General features: G+C 44.4%; 1 protein-coding gene across 4 annotated transcripts in view; it reads right to left on the bottom strand.

Annotated features, from left to right (window-relative positions):
• PDPN (podoplanin) overlaps window positions 1-13,841 on the bottom strand; it is a 47,221-nt gene that overhangs the window by 14,152 nt on the left and 19,228 nt on the right. For all 4 annotated transcript variants that reach the window (XM_014575895.3, XM_014575894.3, XM_075906183.1 and 1 more), the window contains exons 2-4: window positions 9,847-9,932; window positions 8,385-8,514; window positions 927-965 (exon numbers count right to left, since the gene is read on the bottom strand). In XM_014575895.3, the coding sequence (XP_014431381.1) occupies window positions 927-965; window positions 8,385-8,514; window positions 9,847-9,932 (255 nt within the window). The remainder of the gene's footprint in view (window positions 1-926; window positions 966-8,384; window positions 8,515-9,846; window positions 9,933-13,841) is intronic.

Genomic DNA, 13,841 nt, shown 5'->3' with positions numbered 1-13,841 from the left:
ACCTGACCATGGGGAAGCACCCTGTCCATAGGACAAGTTGGGGTGGCTGCCAAGAAACCCCCAAAAGTGTGTGGCCTGGGGTGGCTGCACTGAACCATCCTGTGGATGGGACAGCTCTGCACACACCACCCCAGGCCACAAGAACAAATGCTGGCTTGGAGCCGGAAGCTGCTCTAGCCCCACTGCGCTGCCAATGGTAGCACCAGGACCTGGGGGGGAGGAGGGCTTTACATCCCGGGAAGTGGCAGGAGACACATGGAGGAACACACAGAGATCTTCCCTCCCCCACCCTCGCCAATGAGGAGTGCCCGCTGGGCCACTAGGAGGATTTGAGCATAGACACTGGATCTAAGATTTATCTTAGTTTAAGACTCCTGCTTTAGAGAGACATGACAGGTCCCATGTCTTGTACTGGACCAAACGCTACTGGTGACAGTGCTTAATGTGTGCCAAGACTGAGCCCTGGAACCTCTAGGTTGGAAGTTCATAGCTCCAGTCCCTCCCCGCTTGCCACATCAGATATAAAAGTAAAACCAATGGCTTGAGCCCCAACACCTCATTCATTACCAATTATGCCCAGCTTGGTGAAAGAGACACACTTCTGAGCTTACACGGTGTCCTTTATGCATAGCTCCAAAGCGTGTTTCTTTCGCCCACAGATGTTGGTCCAGGAGGAGATTTTATTTCACCCACCTGGTCTCTCTAGTGTCTTGAGATTAAAATGGTGACAACAATACTGCAAACCATTTGAAAATAAGTCATTTAAGTTTAGTAGTTTCCTTGCTAACTTTCTTTGGGCCCAAGTTTCTCCATTTACTTCAATGGGCTTTTGAGACAGGACCTTGAAAGCCTTTTAAAGTTCATGGCTGTACAACATCTTGGATTTAAATACATCTACTCCTTTTACAGCCAATTTGGTTACTTACCTTTCTCCTCTGTAGTCTCTGGCTCCTCTCCCACTTCGTCTGAAAAGAAAGCCAAAATAACTCGTTAATGTGGTGAGTGTTATGTCTTCCTACCATGATGTCACTCGGTCGGGGAGGCTATAAAAATTCAGTACAACGGTCTGAGAAGGAAACCACAGCAGGTGTGTGCAGTTTAATAGGGTGTTAAATGGGAAGTGTGTGAGTGTAAACAGAGAGCACACAGAGAAGGTAGAGTTGTGACAGGACTGAGCATCACAGACTGAAATAAAGGCTCATGTCTCCACTTCAAAATGCTACAGCAGCACAGTTGCAGTGTAGCACTTCAATGTAGATACTCCACCTCCCCTCAGAGGAGGCTGACTGAATTCTTCCAAGGCCAGGTCTCCACTGGTGGAGAAAATTGGTGCAAGATATGCAACTCCGGCTAAGTGAATTGCATAGCTGGTGTCAATGTACCTTGCACCAATTCTCTTGGGTGGCCTCACAGTGGGAGGTTGATAGGAGAAATGCTCCCGTCGACCTCCCTTACTCCTCACGGCAGCAAAGAGTACTTGTGCCGACGGGGGCACCCTCAGTGTTCGATTTAGTGTGTCTTTACTAGACCCACTAAATTGAACCCTGGAAGATCAATTGCCAGAGCGTTGATCCTCTGGCAAGTGGAGACATGGCCTGAGTCTAGACTGGGGTTAGGTGAGTTTGACTATATTGCGCTGGGGTGTGGATTTTTTTCACCCCTAGGTAAGCCTAACTTTTGAGTGTAGGCCAGCCCAAAGACAAATTGAAATCTAAAGGTCTCAGAGGGGTAGCCGTGTTAGTCGGTAGCTTTAAAAATAATGAGTAGTGATCCTGATCTTGCACTGGTGTGAATCAGGATCAACATAATTGAAATCAATAGAGTTAAAACCACTGTAAATTAGACTTCAAAGATAACCTTAACTCTGGCATTTCCTAATTTGGGGGGACTTGACTCTGCAACTTTAATGTTCTTTTGACAAAACGGGTTGTATTATAAATCACAGCACTATCTCAGTTAACCTAACTGCAGAGCAGCACCTGCCTGGTTAAAATCAGGACAACAAACAAGTAGGGAAGGGGATCAGTTTTCCAGATATTAACACCATGGTAGTTTCCTTAGTTTGTCATTTTGTTTCCTACATTGGATCCGTAAGAGGGCTAGTCCAGCTTAGTGTTGTTTGAGGCTTGAGACCAGAGACATTAGTCTTCCATTATTTGTTTTAGATTTTGCTGTAGATTTATGTCTAACCAGAAAGGAAGACAAGTTTGTTTTGGATGCCAAGAGCTTGTCTGACCTCAACATATCTTTTACACTATCTGCACTCCATGGTGCCCACACCCCTCCTCCGGAGTTTGTACCGCACAGCGTGTTACTGGCTTTCAATCTGACAGTGCCACAGGAGGATGCTTTGTGACATAAAGCCAATGTTTTAAGAAAAATGTGTCATTTTTAGGATGGCTTTGTTTGTCTTTGGCAGAGAAAGGAATAAAGCAGGAAGATATTTTTGCTCTTTGGCACAGACTGGGTACTGATGGCAGGGACAAGCCCAGCATACCCATAGTATTTTCTAGTGCTTATAAAACTGTATGAGCTTTTCCTTCTGACAATTCCTGAGCATTTAATCGGCCCTCTTAGCCTTAACATGAGAAGTATGGATAAAAATAGCGTAATGCCGAGATAACCCATTGGTGACCACTGTTCCCTGTAAGCTGAACGCTTGGGTGGCCACCCAGGTGGAATTCAAATGCTGCCGAGTGGATTAGCAAAGTGCCCATAGTCCCCACAGCATGTGTTGGTACTGGTGGTGCACATCCAGACACGCGTTGGTGCACATAACAAAATGTATTCTGCACTTGGATGGAAAAAATTAGAAGGAACATTGTGGGTGACTGTTCAAAGCCCTGAATACCAGTTTCATGGCACCTTTAGGACAGCCATGAGCAACCTGTAACCCAAGGGCTGCATACGGCCAATTCGGGTTCTGTGTGTGCTCCACGAGACATTTTGTTTACCCACATGAAGCGTTGCCAGATTCTGTTGTGGGTTTTTTTTTTTTTTTTTTTTACTATGGGTATTACTAAAGTGACACACCCTTAAAGCAAAGACACGTGAAGCGAGGTGCATGCTGATTGCACACAACATTGTGAGATTCATGCGCTCCTTCTGCATCCAATCAAAGTGCTGCTACAGTTGAATGGGCATACTCCACACATTTCTGGGTACGCAAGTGCAGTGAGAAAAACTACCCTATTCTTGGAGCATGTGTTGGTTATGACAATCTTGTAGCTCACTGAGGCTGTCTAGCCTGCAAGCTTCTTGCGCAAGAAACATTTTGCAGAAGAGATCTTCTTGCAAAAACTTCTTGCGCAAGAGAGAGCATCCACACTACAAAAGCGCATCGAAAAAGAGATGGGCTTTCGCGCAAGAAAGCGTCCAGACTGCACGGACACTCTTTCGAAAGAAAGCGCTGAGTGCTAACCACAGAATAGGCACCAGGGCACCTTTGCTTTTTTCGATAGGGGTTTTTTGTGCAAAAAGAGGCAGTTCCCCGTCCACATACACCTTTTTGCACAAGATTGCTTGTGCAAAAAGGAGTTATTCCTCGTAGAAAGAGGAACAACTCTTGCGCAAAAACTTCTCCGTTCTGTCAATTTACTTGAGCAAAAATGTGCTTGAGGTGTGGATGCTCATGAGTTTTTGTGCAAAACCAGACGTTTTTGCACAAAAACTCTGCAGTTTAGCCGTAGCCTGAGATGGAGGGCCACTCATGTGGCCCACTCACTAGCCTAGGTTACCCCTCACTGCTTTAGGACATTGCCTATAAAGATGCTCCCTGTGGAGGGATGCAAATGGGTGAGCCAGGAAGTGCATTTCTCTTTGGGATGTACCCAACAGGAGCTGGGCAAGGGGTGGTGGGGAAAAGAGGAGGGGAGAAACAATCCCTACTCCCCAGGAGCTTGGAAAGAGAAACCCTCCCCATTCTCTCTCCGCTGCTAAGAGACGGGGGGATCTCCTTCCTCTGTGTCCCAATGAGGTGAGGGGGGGAGAGAAAGGGGAGATCTCTCTTTTCTCAATGGACAAGAGAGATGGGAAAAGCTAACAGGCTGTTTCATCATCAAATGGAGTCGGAAATGCCTCATTGTTGAGTACAGACCCAGAGCCACAGTGCAGTTTCAGGGTACTACGCTGCAGTTAATAGGTGGGTCTTACACTGCACCTGATGAAAGAATGATTCTTTGGATACTAAGCTCTAATTTAAGGAAGGGGTCTCTCTTTTATGTGACAGCCGCAATTGCCTGCAAAGGGCTTGCAGCTGTAATAAGGAAGAATGGTATGTGATTAAAGCACTGGCTAGGGTCTCAGGAGAGCTAGGTTGTATTCCTGGTTCTGCCACTGACACCCTGCATGACCTTGGCCAAGTCATGGCACTTCTTTATGCCTCAGTTTCCCCATCTCTGAAATGGGGCTAATAGTACCCACCTTGCAATGGGGTGGTGTATATTGGTTAATGGTAAGCACTGTAAAATTCTTGACTAGAAATATTTAGTGAGCTTTTCTGTGCATAGTACAACTATTATGTAATGCAACTGGTTGTGGGGAAAGAACTTTTATTTTGAAGACTGGAGGATTTGTAGTACAAATGGTGTTCTGACATGAATGATAGAAAGTCTTAGTGTAGCCATTGACGTACACAGTCTTGTACTTGCAGGTTTTCGTACTTGACTGATGCCAAATTTTTTTCCCTCTTTCAATAATTAAAAAGTGCTTAATCAAAAGGTAGAACATTGATGGTTTGGTGGCTTGTTGAACGCCCATGCTTTGGGACTCCAGAAAGTTGAGGCTAGAAAAATTTGGTCACTACCTACTCATTCCAAGTACTCATTTGCCTGCATCCATGATCCACCCCATCATCTGCTACAATTTGGCATGAATGATTGTTACTCTGTACTTAATAAAGAACCAAACCTGAACTCACAAGCATGAGACAGACTGGAACTGCTAGGCATTGCCAGAGCTTGTGGAAAAGTTAGTCCAGTGGCTGTGCAGTCGCTTTCTCTAGCCAATGTTATTGACCTGGGTAGCAACCAGAAATAGATGGAACACAATTGCTGTTTTTTTCCTAAAGGAATGTGATCTGAAATCACCCACCTGTATTTTAGAAAGTGAGTCTGAAACTCTCTCTAACTTTCAGAACTGGTTAATGCTGCTTCTGTTACAGGCAGTCCCCGGGTTACGTACAAGATAGGGACTGTAGGTTTGTTCTTAAGTTGAATTTGTATGTAAGTTGGAACTGGTACATATTGTAGGGGAAACTCTAGCCAAACATTTCTCCAGAGCTCAGTTTTATTCTCCCACACCTCACTTCCCTCAGTCCTTTATTCTCAAGCTGAGGTGTCTGCTGAGAAAAGCCGCTCCGCGTCTCCCTGGTCTGCTGGGGGGAAGCAGCTAGTGTGGGGTTGCCTCACCCCGTTTGTAAGTAGGGATCCGATGTAAGTCGGATCCATGTAACCCGGGAACTGCCTGTATTTAATAATGAACAAAGTCAAGGGATGCCCAGACTGGCAGCAGAGAGAAAGACTCAGCTAATGAGACAGAAGAACATACATTTTTAAACTAATGTGTTTGATCTTCTGTCCAGGGATTTGAAACTGCTGAAGCAGACAGAAGCAGAGAGAGAAACCAGCAACAAAAGAGGGAAATTTTGTTTGAGGCCTCTAGTTAACTGAATGTCTTATTATTTAGCAGGAGCTGGAGCCAATTTCAACAGCCAGGTAGAACAGGAAGTGACCCGGGGCAGGGACATTTCCAATAACTGCTCACATGAGTAATAGCAGTTTGGGAGGTAGAGAGCTGCAGGAAAACAGAGCCCAGGGCTGGGTTGTTTCAGACAACTCCGGAACTATTTCATGCTGAGGCTAGACAAGTGCCATCCCAGTTCCGCTTTGACTTTCCATTTTGAAACAAAACTCACTTGCCCCAAACACAACTCAGCGAGAACCCCTGGAATTCATGGGATTTCAATGCAGAGCCATGACAGGGCCCAGCATCACTTTGACAGGTTCCTGAACCTCAGTGGACTTTTCAGTATCCTGACTGGCCTGAGTTCTGAGTGTGTAATGAAAACCCAGGGGAGTGTCGTGCCATTTTGGGTTTCACCACAAACATTCCACACAGCTTCAGTTATCAACTTCTAAGCCCAGAAGAGCAGTGATTTGGATGGCTGTTCAGTGGCTGAATTGTTGTTGTTGGTTTCACTATTTTCTCCTACACACTGGCATCATTCTTAGACCTGGTCTACACTAGATTTGGCTGCTTGGCTTAAGGTACATAACTCCAGCTATGTAAAATATGCAGCTGGAGTCAGCTAACCTTAAGCCAAGCTTGGCAGCATCCCCATAACAGAAGGCTAATGGAAGCTCCCATTGGCTTCCCTTACTCCTCATGAAAGCAAGAGTTCCAGACACTGGCGGGGGCACCCTCTGAGTTCAATTTAGTTAGTCTTAACTAGACTCACTAAATCAAACACCAGAAGATCGATCATGGCAGCAGCAATTTTCCGTTTAGTGTAGACAAGGCCTTAGTCTATTTCTAGACTATGACCGTGAGCTAGAGGGTGATTCCCCGTCTCATGTACACACATACATAGCAGTATAGCTCTGGTTGCATGGATAGTGGCAGCACAGACATGGCTGAGCTGTGTTGGGTATAAAATTTCCTGAAACTGGTGGATATGAACTCTGGCATGGATCAGATGGGCCTCCATTGTTACTTTCATAGCTAAACGGCTATTAATAAGCATGTTAGCTTGATGAGAGATGGAGTGAGTATGTGTACATGAGCAGCCGAATCACACCCCGAGACTGTAGTGCAGACACAGACTTAACTATTTCCCATCTGTCTCTAAGTTACATCTACTCACTGCACTAACCTACGCCTGACATTGGTAACGTCAGCACTCACAGAACCAATGTAATTGGAGAAGAGGGAACTATGTTCTTTTCTGCCTTGCACACTTTGATCCTACCCCTACAACATCCTCGGAATCTCTTTGTTGATGATGGCTGATGGTGTTGTACAGAGCCAAGAGAACAGAGATCAAACTTTTAGATGCCCGACTCCATGTGCAGAACAACCACTTATAAAAAAGTAGATTCCATTCGTCAACACAGCATCTCCCATTAGCCACTGAGACACGGTCAATGTGGAAACCCACAATGTGCTATTTAATTATCTTCAATCATATGTATTTGTAATAGACTAAGATGTCCTGGTGGAGGATGAGGGGTGCTTGTTCACCCTTCCTGTCTAGTGGTGCACACACAATAGAATGCGTTCCACTCAGTTTTCATCTGATGGTGCGTGAACATTTTGCTTCCATCCACAGACAATTGTCTAATCCTTCTCTCACTTATACCACAGCAAATTATGAATAACTCCATGGAAGTCAAAAAAAGAGAGGTCCTGTAGCACCTTAGGACATATCTACACTAGGAAATCATTTCAATATAGCTAAATTCGAAATAATAACTCCCGAAATAACAACATTGAAATAGCGTGTCCTCACTACGGGGAAGCCTCAAAATTAGTCCGAGGCAGGCTCCGTTATTGTGGATGTGCTACCTCGACCTAGAGCCCCAGGAATCACTGGGGAATAATTACTTCAAATCACTCAGGGGAGTAGTTATTTCAAAATAGCAGCACCAGAGCGTCCACACTCCCACTATTTAGAAATAGCTATTTTGAAATAAGCATTATTCCTCATGGAAAGCAGGCGTACAGTTTTCGAAATAACCAGCCCAGTTTTTTTAAATAATGGGCTTGGTAGCATGGACGCTCTGCTTATTATTTCAAAATAAGGGCGGTTATTTCAAAATAACTCCCTAATGTAGACCAGGGCTGAGAGACTAAGAAAAATATAGATGGTATCATGAGCTTCCGTGGGCACAACCCACTTCTTCAGATGAGTGGAGCAAAAGGGCTCCATAGAAGTCAAGAACAACACACTCGTGTGAAACCACAGGAGAATCAGACCATTATGCTCATGTTTTTACTATCTTAGCCTCATGCTGTCTGAGCTAGACAAAAATACTGGTGGTGGTTTAGAGCGGTCTTCTAGGAACTGAGCTTAGATGGCAAAGCTCATGTCACACAGACCATTTGAAGTCTGTCTCTCTTGGACTGGGCTGGATTTGAGCTGGCAATGTTCTGGTGCGGTGAGTTATTTTTAGGTTCCTCACTTCTGTACACACATTTTGTTACTAAGTTAGGATGTTAAATGATTCTTAAAGCATAGCTGACAGCAATTTCATCGTTGAGAATTGTTCAGACATGGTAGGCACATTTTCAAGGGCGTGTGCTTAGTAAGTGCTGGCTGCGTCAGAGTCAGAGATGTCATTTGCATAGTCTATTAAAACTAAAAATCACAAGTAAAGGCTTCTAACCTTCAGAATTCTCCACCACATCCGGATCAGTAGAGATCTCGTCGTCTTCGTTAGTGGCAACTGCACTTTCTGTGGTCATTAGATCTTCTAAGGGGAGCAAGTCTGTTATGTTATGCAGTCTTGTGGGCAACTGGGAGGAGTGAATATAAAAAGAGAAAGACAGAGTAAGACCCAATATCTTTAAAATTGATATATAAAGGCAGACCCTTAGTTTCCTTGCCTTCATAAAGTCCAGTGTCTGCTCTTTTTTATTTACTGCTGCAGCACAGAGGGAGTGAAAAGGTACCTTATCTCCTCCCCTACTGGGAATTGCCCTAGTTTGAGCGAGTCTCCCATGGGCATATATAAAACATAGCAGTCTCTTATGTCATTGCTTGCAGATCCTCCTATGCGTTGGGGTTGATGAGGACGTAGCATGACCATGCTGAAGTCCAGCAGTCCTTAGGCTACTCTAAGCTACCCCAGGAGTGGGGCAGAAGCATCTTCATGATTAGGAAGCCACAATCTTTTATCCCCAGCCCAGGATAAGCTAGAATCAAGCCCTATGTCTCTCTCTCTTTCTCCGTCACACACACACACACACACACACACACACACAATCCCACCAATAAAAGAAAAATGTGTGAGACAAAGACTGAGAAGAAATGGCCCTGTTTGCCCACCATGGGTGTTTTACAAGTTTTAATAATAAAAAGAGGAAAGCCTCTATTTGACTGTTTGGATTTGCCATGTGAACAACATATGTTGAATTACTGATTGGTCGTAAGCTATGTCCACCATGCGGCTTAGCTTTTAGGAATGCAGCTGTGGTGAGAGGGGAGAGTATTTTCTGTATAGAGCACAATATGCCAGTTCATCTGTTTCTAAAGGGAAAAATTAAATTGAGAGAGTTGTTCATTGTCACTCATTTAACTGTGCTACGAAGGAACTCCCCTTTCCCTGTCTCTGTATCGACAATGTTTTGCTCTGAGTGACTGATAGCAAGCAGTTTTAATTTTCATTTGCATCGACTGTTGTCCCTTGATAGATGCAACTGAAAATTAAAACTGCTGGCCGCAGCAAGCACTAACAGTCAAACATTCTCAATGCAGAGGCAAGGAAAGGGGAGTTGTACCCAGTCTCGTAGAAATTTACAAAATGTGTCCATTGTGTTACATGAGTTCCACCAACACCAATGGAGGCACATCAGAGTAGAACTGCTGTGCATAGCAGGCTCTGATTAGTCTGTGCAATTCAGCAAGGGATACAATTATTTTCAGCTTCCTCTCCCTCCACCAAAACTTTTGCAAAGCAAAAAAATAAAAACCACCTGCTCTTTTTGAAACAAATTATCACTCATTGCCATGTAGCTTAATGGTTCAAGTCACAAGCTCGAACTTTGCTAAAAAGACAAAGCAAGGAGACAACACAAGGAACCCTGTGTCAGCTAGGTCTGAAGAGCCTTATATTAAGAGACACCCACCAGAGTTGGCCTTTCTTCAAGCTCTGAGTCGTTCCTGTCTTTGAAATCGTTTGATACTGTTTCATCCTCCAGTGGAACTGTGCTTGCTGAAAAAAACCCACACACAGAAAATGAGTTAGAGATTCAGTTGATGGTCACTTATTATGATTAAATTGACATTCTGCAAATTAAGTATATTCAACATGAGATAGCTTACCTCCACTGCCGTGTCTACCTATTGGTATGTATATGTCTGCACTAATACATTAGCAATATACTCTGGTTTATCCTTGTGGATTAGCTCCTTCGTTTGTATTAAGTACCTCAGGCAAGAGCTCAGATATCCTTCATTTACAAAGTTTGAAATCTGTCTAGGTTTTGGCCAGAAGTGCTGAGTCCACCAGGTTCTATGAACAGAACTCGTGAGACTTGCCTTCAAATGGAAGAAGCAGCATTTTGCTTTATAAATAAATCCCTGGATGCTGAAACAATATTCCCCTGTGATAGACTTAATGTAACAATGAGTAGCCGCTGTGTTGTACCATTGGAATTCATCGGATAGAGCACTGAACTGTGAAGAGGCTTCAGAGGAATAGGTCTGGCAAGGTTTTGCACTTCACTACTAAGGACAATGCAAAGACAAGTCCCTAGAGGCAAGTTTAATTTCTTGGGGTACATCTAGACTACATGCCTCTGTCGCCAGAGGCATGTAGATTAGGCTACCAGGCATAGGAAAATGAAGCGGCGATTATTTAAATCGCCGCTTCATTTAAATTTACATGGCTGCCACGCTGAGCCGATCAGCTGTTTGTCAGCTCAGCGCGGTAGTCTGGACGCGCGGGTGTCGACATCAAAGGCATTTGTCGACTACCCAGGTATGCCATGTAAATTTAAATGAAGTGGCGATTTAAATAATCGCCGCTTCATTTTCCTATGCCTGGTAGCCTAATCTACATGTCTCTGGCGACAGAGACATGTAGTCTAGACGTACCCTTAGAGTGCATCTACACATTAGGGCTTAGCTTGAAATAAACTACACAAATTGAGCTATGTCAATTGTGTAGCTTATTTTGAAATAGCTTATTTCGAAATTGGGAGTGTCTACACAGCACTTATTTCGAAATAAAGCACTCTTCCTCCAACTTCCCTTACTCCTCGTACAATGCGGGTTACCGGAGTCGGAGTAAGAAATCCTCCAACTTGACAGTATTTCGACATTATTTCGAAGTAACTGCCTGCTGTGTAGATGTGGACTAAGTTATTTTGAAATAATTTTAGTTATTTTGAAATAGTGTTGCTGTGTAGACGTACTTAGATCTTAGTTCATCCCATGCTTTTAAGTACTTTGAGCTACTCACATTCTCCAGCATTGCTTATCAGCTGCCATGTGACCCGAGTCCTCCTCTTTCAAATTGAATGTTTCTATGTTGTTATGATTGTACACTTCCAAGTCATCCTAGATCTACCCCTCTTTCTTGTTGGATTTTCTGGCTTCCAATGGAGAGCCATAATCAGCAGTCGGTTATGATCGATTCTTTACACATGCTAGGCATTGATATCTTCTCTTGCAAATAATTTGCCATAGTGACCTCCCTTGAGACATTTTTCTGACCTCATCATTTGTTTTTCTTTCCTCATAGTTTACTCCTAATATTCTCCTCGAGCTCTTATGATGAAAGACATCTAACTTCTGAGCATCTGTTTTCTGAAGTTGTTAGGTTTAATTGAATATAGTTTAATTCCAAATTAAGATCAGATTGCCTGTTACCAAGACTAGCATTCTTATAACACTTGATGAAGATACTCAATGTGCATCTGGCCTTTGTAAAAAATTTCTTCGTGTGCTGTGGAGCAATCTCCACATTCCTCACTGATTTCCATATCCAGTTTTTGTTTGCTTGAATATAAACTGTACTTTGTTATATCCCTCAGTGCTTTTATTAGAAATTTCTCTATCAAGAAATAATTTCATGAAGATGCTTGCCTTCACTCTTTAATTAAACCACAGTGTAATACCACAACAGTCAGAGGCTAAGTATCTGTGTGTCACTGTACACATGTCCAATCAGCTTAACATCTGATTTTGTACAGTGTGACAGGGCGCCTGCCCTGCACTGGCCCTTTAAGACCAGGACTCAGGCCCTGAGCCAGGGCTAGAAAGAAAGAGGCCAGCTGGAGCTGTTTGGGCCAGGGAGAGCCCAGCTGGCAACTATCTAGGGCAGTACAATTGGCTTGTGGAAGCCAGCTGAAGCCGTTAGGGCTAGTGAGAGCCCAGCAGGCAGCTATACAGAGAAGCCCGGTTGGCTTGGAGAGCCCAGCTGAAGCTGTTAGGGCAAGTGAAAGCCCAGCTGACGACTATAAATAGAGAAGCACAGTTTGCTTAAGGGGGATCCAGTGGAGGGCTGACTGCAGAGGAAGTAGGAGCTCCTTGGAGGGGGGGAGATAAGCTGGAGAGGACTAGCAAAGGCTGGAGGAGGGCCAGCCAAAACTCCCCCTGGCTAGGGGCTGGAAACAAAGCCCCTGGCTTGCGGGCAGATCATGAGGCCGACTAGATAAGCTGAGCCGTTGAGACAAATGCCTATGATGAGCAACCCCAAACAGACTGTAACTGGCCCTGCGAGGGGCTATATGAGGACAGTCAGGGGGCACTGAGGCACACTGGGGGTGTGCACCCCTGACATACAGAAAGCAAAATAATGGATCAGTCCTGTAAGATACTGAGCAATCCCATCTCCTCCTGAAGTTCTCAGCTCAAGGCTTTGAATATCAGCAATATTCAGTACTTCAGGCCTTTCTGATGCAAAGAAAAACTCGGTGAAATTCTGAGCCCCCATTGATGAAGAGAAGTTAGCGAGAATGGTGCAGGTGCTAAATGAGGAAGGGAAGCAGTATGGACTGATTATGAATATTGTTAAATAAGCGTTATTCCCCAAAGAAAGCAGGAGCACAGATTTTGAAATAACCAGCCCCTTATTTCAAAATAACGGGCTTCGTAGTGTGGAAATGCCACACAATATTTTGAAATAACTCCCTAGTGTAAACTAGGGCATAGTGGCTACTACTTTAGAACTGGTTGGACACCATGGATGAACCTTGCCAAGGAGCTAAAAAATCTGAAAACCATCTCTGATTATATTAACCAGTGTATTCTGAACAATCAGTATCTTATTGTTTGCTTCCCTTATTGGCTAGTTTCTATTCCACAGTATTCCTGCAATACTGAATAGAATGGTTTTATTCAGCACCTTTCATTTCCCAGTTAGGGATGAAAGCAAGTAGTTGAGTAGTCAACCAACTACTTGACCACTCGCATTTCGCCCCCTTCCCTTGTTAACAGCCAATTCTCCTCAGCACCATCTCCACAGTGCCACCATTCCCCCTCGGGCTGGGGGAGGCAGCAGCATGGGCGGAGAAGAGCAGGGGAGGCTGAGGTGAAGCAGCCTCTTCCCATAGCAGGCCCAGGTTCACCACAGGCAGTAGCCTGGGCTGGCTGCAAACAAAGGCTGCTATGGCAGCAGCCCCTGTCTGCAAGGGGTCCTAGCTCCCTGCTGGGACCCCCCACGGACAGGGGCTACTAGACCATGCGTGACCTTGGACTTAGCAAGCCTGGCTCAGTTCTGGCTCATGCCGGGTCCAGGACCTACCCCTGCTGCAACTCTGCAGTTTAAATGTAATAGGAGCTGGGCTACATGATTAGCGAAATCTATCAACTACGTGATTAGCAAATTACCCGCCTCTTAACATCCCTAGTCCCAGTATGATTGATAAAGTGACAAGTGACATATCTGTGATGCTACGCAGTGAATGCATGTGAACAAAAAGAGCAGCTATTCATAGGGCCCACTAGCAAGAAGGGCTTGCCATGTAGTTTTAATATTTAATTTAAAGGAAATAAAATGTTAAATGAGCAGTCTGTGTTATTAAACACTTTTTATCTGCACCGATTATGACTGGATTATCTTAGTAGTGTCCTCATCTCGTGTGCCTGACACTACAGAATTATTGCTTTATTCTCT

The sequence above is a fragment of the Pelodiscus sinensis genome, chromosome 23 (genome assembly GCF_049634645.1).
Source record: "Pelodiscus sinensis isolate JC-2024 chromosome 23, ASM4963464v1, whole genome shotgun sequence".
NCBI lineage: Eukaryota > Metazoa > Chordata > Testudines > Trionychidae > Pelodiscus > Pelodiscus sinensis.
This window is presented reverse-complemented; position numbering and strand designations above follow the sequence as displayed.